The 7,103-nt window shown below is 32.4% G+C and overlaps 1 protein-coding gene across 1 annotated transcript; it reads left to right on the plus strand.

Annotated features, from left to right (window-relative positions):
- Nucleotides 1-3,333: 3,333 nt before the first annotated feature.
- Nucleotides 3,334-5,545, plus strand: LOAG_01010 (hypothetical protein; the record flags this gene model as incomplete). The annotated part of the gene is made up of 3 exons (XM_003136550.1): nt 3,334-3,437; nt 3,514-3,659; nt 5,439-5,545. The coding sequence occupies 3 exons, from the start codon at nt 3,334-3,336 to the stop codon at nt 5,543-5,545; spliced, it is 357 nt and encodes a 118-aa protein (XP_003136598.1).
- Nucleotides 5,546-7,103: the final 1,558 nt, after the last annotated feature.

Consider the following 7,103-nt stretch of genomic DNA (forward strand, 5'->3'; position numbering starts at 1 on the left):
CAGAAAGCTATGAATGGATAGAGGAGTGAAGGTTAACCGTAATTTTAAAAGTTTGTTGGAGGTTGCCTGTCCTACAATGACATAAAAACAAAGATTTTCAATAAAATATACGGTAAATAGAAGTGACTTTTTTTTTTTTAATGAAACATTCAGAAATTTGTCCTGTTTACCATAGACGTTAAAACTCAAAGTTCCCTTTCTTAGTTTTAAATAAGAAAGTGGTAGAATGTCACTATTGACAAAGCTGATATCAAACTGCCCTTGAAGTCCAAATGCGACAACAGATAAGAAAATGCACAATAAAATCAAGAAATATAACAGAAAGTTCGCTTGGAACAACAACAAACAACTGGAGTGTATTGAAATTCTGACTAATTCATATTGATTTTGTAGAAAAACTGATAATCGAAAACAGATTTCGAAGGTTATCGTCAACAGTGAAATGTCGTGATTTTATGGTTGGAGTAACAACAAGAATTGCTACTAATGAACAAACTATCTTAAATTTAATAATATTTCGAAATTTACAGAATTGCAAGAATTTTACTTATATGCCCAGATATCTGATAACTTTTTTTCATCCACCAATCCTTCAACTGTTACCCAAAAGCAATTACATATTCAAGCATCACATATGTTAAAATGTTGAACAATGTCATTCATTACAGACAACATTAGACCTCAGGATGTTGACAAAATATGCACCATTTATGAAATTAAAAAAAAAAAAAAGAAAATTTTTTCCTTTTTGTTTGTCTACTAATCCATCTGACAATTAAATTTTGCAATATTGAAGCAGCATTTTATTAACGATCTTCATCTCATTATTCCCTTCATTATTTCCCTACTGGTCATTCAGGGATCTTACATCCACGTAAGCATTCTCAACTTTCCTAAATAACTGTATGTGGGCTGATCACCAATTGAGACGACTTTAGATATGTCAAGAATGTATATTTCTGCTAGTGCATGTGCTTGCATGTTTGGGTTCAAAAAATGGAAGATCTGTGAATGACCTTTGTCTTCGATCTTCCCGACAGTAATCGTTATCTTTATTTAGGAAGATAGCGAAAGAATGCTGGTAAATGGTTAAAGAGTGAAAACAGAATGACGGTAGAAGAAGGAAAAATCACGAAAAAAACAATTGCAATTCAAAAGAAATAAAAATTTGTACAGAGATTGTAGGGTTAATTAATTTAATATCTATGCTACTTTTGCTGCCACCTCTGATATCAAGCATGTTAGCAACAGATATTTTTTGGAGAAAGATCGATTTTTGATAGGCGCACATGCAAGTCTGCAAGCTGGTGGGTCGAATTCTTCAAGTTGGTAAACTGATCGATCGGATTTAAATGGGTACCATGCTGAATTAATCAACCATTAGCAATGAATCCAATAATATTTGGACTCAATTATTACGCAAAACGAAGAATTTAAATAAACGTTTATTAGGAACCAAATTTGAGTCGCTACGATGTTTGAAGTTTGCTCTGACAAAATGTTAACGCAATATTGATAGGACTACTTTTATCGCCGTGATACATATGCAGGAATTTTTCCGATAATTTTGCTATTCCACAGGAACGGCTTCAAGATCGTCTGATCATCATTGCAGTGATTCATACCATGATATTTTGAATAACACTCCAAAATCATGTTTGCACAAAAAAAAATTTGCTCACAAATTTTGGTTTCAATGACAACTACCGATAGTCTTACAACTTTTGTGAGAGGGAAGTGTGATCAACGACATGGAAATTAATCAATGATTTGTTTTTTTAATCACTGGGAAAGTTCAAAGGCTGAGAATGACCACGCAACATTATTTTATCAGATACAATAAACATCCTAATTTCATAATTATTGTTCAATATAAGGCGAATTTTGCAAACGTCTTCTGGAAACTTTGGTAATAACAGGAGCAATTTCTTATGAAACAAAACGATATTAACTTAGAGATGCATTGTAGAGTGTTTGACAACAAAGTGCAATTACTACTCTCTTAATTATCATAGTCAAATTAAAACTCCCACTTTTGAATTCTTCTTACTATTTTTAAATCACAAAAGACTATAAATTAATTTAGCATCCGTTTAACGTGGACTGTTTTCTAATCAACATAAGTTATCTTTCATAACCGCAGAATGCATAGGGAATTCCTTCACCCGTTGCTTTAGGTACTACCGTTGGCATCAAAGAAGTATTTTACAATAAGACATTTTTGTTCATGAATTTGCTAACTCGAATTTACTATCCGAAAAAGTCAATCGCAGGAATTCTTCAAGTAACTTAATCCTCAGGTAGCAGGCAAACGAGTTTACCACTGCCTCATTTCAATTTTTTGTATAGTAGTAATGCGAACAGACTTTTGTAGTAGTGAATGGGACAAGCTACGGTCAACTACACGGGCATATGTTCACAACATGTGTCCTGTTGTTTACCGCGATCAAGTTGACTATGTTTGTTGTATAAGAATTTCAACAGTTATCATTATATCAGTTTAATCAGTTTGGAGAATTATACACATGTCGCCATAATAAGGATGAATGTTGCAAATGGATTAGAAAAACTATTTCAGATACATTCAATATAATTAGTAGTCATTGAATGGAACAAAATTGATCATAACTATGGCATTATATTTCCTAAGCAATCAAAAGTGCACTAAACAAGGGACATAGTGACACAAAGTTCGCAACGTGGCATGTCGTTATCATTCTTATCTTTCATGAAAAAAAGCAAAAAAATTTGTCATGGGGAATTTCACTACCAAAAAAAGAAAAAAAATGGAAAAGAAAAATTGATATCAGATGATGTGGTCAACAGAATATTGAACGAAATATCATCCATTAGAGGCATGTGGAGGATGATTTGCACAAGGGACAAAAAGTGTACATCAGATAGATTTTTCTCAAATATAATTGTGAAATCAGTGATTAAGAAAGCTTTCGAAAAGGACAATAGTTAAAGAGGTAAGTATTAGGTGGCAGCAGGTATCCATGGAGAAAAGAAATGTATTTGAAAAGCACCGATAAGGCTAGCAGGATGGTAAACAATCGGTTAAGCGCGATCAAACAAACTTTCAAAGAGCACCCCATCCCTCATCCCCTAGCAAATAATGACACAGCGGTGATAGGAATCGCTTCATACCGCTGCTTTTTGTAGTATAGATTAGTTAATAAGAAAGTTGTCAAGTTCCTATTCTTACCATTCAAGTGATGATAGGATAATTCCACTAATTAGGGTGAACTGCAGCTAGCCGGAAGTGTACACAGAAAGAAGTACATTGAAACTTGAAAATCATCTTTCTTACCATCGCGCACCAATGATAGGATGAATAAAGTATTACTGTATTTTCGGGCAGCTGCATTAAAGCAATTGTACGCCAGAGCTCCCTTACAACAAGCCTTCTATAGGTTGAATATGGTCGTGCACATGTAAGGACAGTTAAACATTTCAGAGGTTATATATTATAAACATTGGGGAAAGCGGCAAAATATATTTTCTTTTCAGTGACAATCGTTATCAGTGTGTTGCAGCAGGTGACAAGAAGATGAAAGAGCAGTTGATTATCAAAAGAATCAAAAATCGACGTACACTGATCACTTTGTTCTTCTCGAGTATGAATAACATCGAGAAAGATGATGATAAGTTACTAAGTAAACAGACGCACCTATTCTCATCCATTTTTTTTCACTTTTCTACCTGTTCTCTTATATCGGTACGACAAAAAGACTGAAAATATAAAATCTTTTACGAAGATTTTAACTCGAAGTATCCATAAATATTCTTATATTATAGCATGATATCATTGTATTTTCGTTCCAATTCTTTTGAAATGTAAATTTGAGCATTGTTGAGATAACAAATTTCGCAATAAACTCTTCCTCATTTCTTCGAACACAAAAAGATTTCCAATTCAAAAATGATTTTTCTGTGAAATTTTGGAATGTAATTTGCAGTTTTCATCCCTTTCGAAATCCTTTAAATTAGCTGATATGAAAAAGTTATTGCATTGAATGAAATCGCAAATCTGCTTCAAATTTCCTGTATCTAACTAGAAATTCTTTATTCATTATTCTCCATTTTTGCGATTGATTCTCAAAAAATTCGAGAAAGTATCTATTTGCACAGGCACTGAAAAATTTTTATATTATTTTTTTTTCATTAAATTTCCTTTCCCACTTATCAAATCATTGTCAATCAGCTGTGATTAACATAAATGACAATTTCAAAATATTTGTCGGAAATTCGTTTTCATATGGATTTTCTCAAATTTTGATTGTGAAAAAAGCTTTTGAAGCAGCTCAAAGTAGCAATATGAACTGAAATGTTACGGAAACTAGTCAAAAAAATCAGATGCTGATTTTTGGCCATAAGGTGTTTGGGATTCTTCTCAGTAGAGCCTTGAAAATGGAAAGACATCAAGATGATGGATCTGAAATAATGCTACATTAGCAGATATAGCATTTAAAAATACCACTGAAACACTGCTAAAGGTATTCAGTAAATGATGGACGAAATGATATAAATTCGAAATAAGTGATTCGACGAATTCAAACTCCCTAATAGCATTCGCGATATGAATACTGCAAGCAAATTTAAAAGAAAGAGGTGAACATCTTGATAATTCAACACAGTTATTTTGTAATTTAACCCTCAGAATTATGATTTTATTAGTAATGGAGAAATTTTCTCTTCAAAATGATTTGAGATTACTGTGTTGTCACATGGTCACGACAAGTTAAAATTTAAATAAAAGCAAAGCAAGCAGTCTATTTCGTTGTGCTAGAGCGAATTATCATATGTTAAGGCACCGATGTTACTTATTACAATTTGTATGAACTTTTAATAGATTAAAATCCTATCTTTCAATCCCATAATTTGCATTCATTTTCATATCAAAATTTCCATCAGGGCAAAATTGCTCAAAGCTATCAGAAAGCGAATAAATGAAAGCGATGGGAGAGAATTAATTATTTAAGAAATAATTCAGATTTTAGAAAGTTCAAAAAATAAATTAATCCTCTTAATTTATTATCATAAAATGACTCTGACTCAAATGGAATCTCCCAGTTGCGGTGGGAAGAATATTTCGTCCAGGATGACTCAGTATATTAATTTTAAAAAAGAAAAAAACTTCGAGAATTAAATTTGGTAAGAGATGCGAAGTAGAATGGAACACAAGTTGGCATAAAAATAACTCCGAATTAAATGAGAAGTAGAAAGGGAGAGGAATCTGTACAAAAAAGTTCGGGTGAAGTAGAATAAAAAGGAAATAAACCTTCAGAGGGATTTGTGATCTGTAGTAAAAAAAAGGATCATGTTTTTTGGGACAATGCTTATACCGCTGGAGTCCGACAACCATAAGATATCCAAATTAGAGGTGCAAAAAAATTAAGATGGCCGAAAAGAAAATCAATGCAAATTATTTTTAGAGTGGAGGAGAGCACTGAAAAGTCCAATGACAGCGAGGACGGCAATGATCGTTGTCCGGATGGACGACAGCGGTAATGGCAATATTGTGGGTGAATGTATTGATTAGAACGATCTTTTCCACTGTGAAACATCTGACCAATGATGATGCAGAGAGATTAAAAATTATATCGTTGAATTTTGACTTTGGAAAATATCTACTTAGCAACTAATCGCTTTTTAAGGTATCACTTTTCGAGTGCCTCAGCAACTGTTTGAAGCGTGGGCAGTTTTATTTTAAAGGCATTGATGACAATGTGTATTGGAAGTTTTGAAAGTGTAAAAATAAAAAGTGATAGAGCAGTGCAACTAGTAAATGTTAATTTAATGGAAAAGGTAAACTCTTCAAGAGAAGAGGAGAGAGCAGGGATAAACAGAACACTGATATTATATTTCAGAATGAATTGAAGTTAAGTTACAACAATGTATAAATAAAGACAAAAAATCCATATCGTCGCATGGCCACTCCATCTGATCAACAATTACATTCAAGTATTCGAGTAATAATTAACGTTTTAGTCTGTGTTTTCTTCTTGATTCATAAATATCCCTTTCATGTTTATTGAATGTATGAAAGTCGCACTGTTTTTTTTTAACTATAAAGAACACCGTTTCACGAATTAAGTCCCATAACTTAATTATTATAAAAGAAGCCGAACGGCTAGCACAGGACTTCTGCAATGTCTTCTCTGATACAAATGACCTTTAAAAGATCCAATCAATATTGTGTTCGAGAAGGTTTGATTACAAGACTTCAATAAGACCGAAATTTTTAAACGAAACTGCAAAACTATTTTAACAAAACACGATGTGAGACAGACTATAAAAGAGTAGTAAGCCTTCAAACAAAATATCATGATATTTTATTTTACGGATATCAAAGTTCCAGGTTATCCACTTTTGCAGTGAAACGTGATCGGGAGATGTACAAAATCAGGGGTAGTTACAAGGAGTAAACAGAGGTTTTGCTATTTGATCTGTAGTTATTATGACAAAAATAAAAAATGATTGAAATGGAACACGATGGATACGTCCAGATAAAAAATTTGCATATAAGCAAACCGAGTAAGAAGTAAGAAGTAACAAAATCTCTAGTCTTACTGGAAGTAGTAAGAAGCAAAAACAGGTTAAAGATTTTGTAACCTGTCTTATGCAAGAACTGATGCCTTATAACGGATACCAGTTCAACCTTGAAGACAGAATAAATGACAAATAAAGGTTGAATTAAATTAAACTAAGTTTAATTTATAAATAAGCAAGATTAAACTCTATGAATTTTTCAATTGGGAAAAAAGTACGCGTGGAAAATAAAGAATTAGTTTGTGAAACAACAAAAGTGACTTGATACAGAGAAAGATTTTAATTTGAAGTTTTTAAAGAATAATTTGGCGGAACAGAATGGATTTGATGTAGACTGGAGCGGAGCTGGAAATAAGGCGAGGCAAGGCGTCATTGTTATTACTGACATATCTGTTCTTCAACACATTATTTCATGCCATATCAACTTGGCTTATTACTATTGCTGTTATTAATAATACTTCATTGTTATCATTTATTATTATTATTATTATTATTATTATTATTATTATTATTATTATTATTATTATTAATTATTATTTAGTAGTGGC

This window comes from Loa loa (assembly GCF_000183805.2).
Source record: "Loa loa unplaced genomic scaffold supercont3.56, whole genome shotgun sequence".
In the NCBI taxonomy this organism is placed as follows: Eukaryota; Metazoa; Nematoda; class Chromadorea; order Rhabditida; family Onchocercidae; genus Loa; species Loa loa.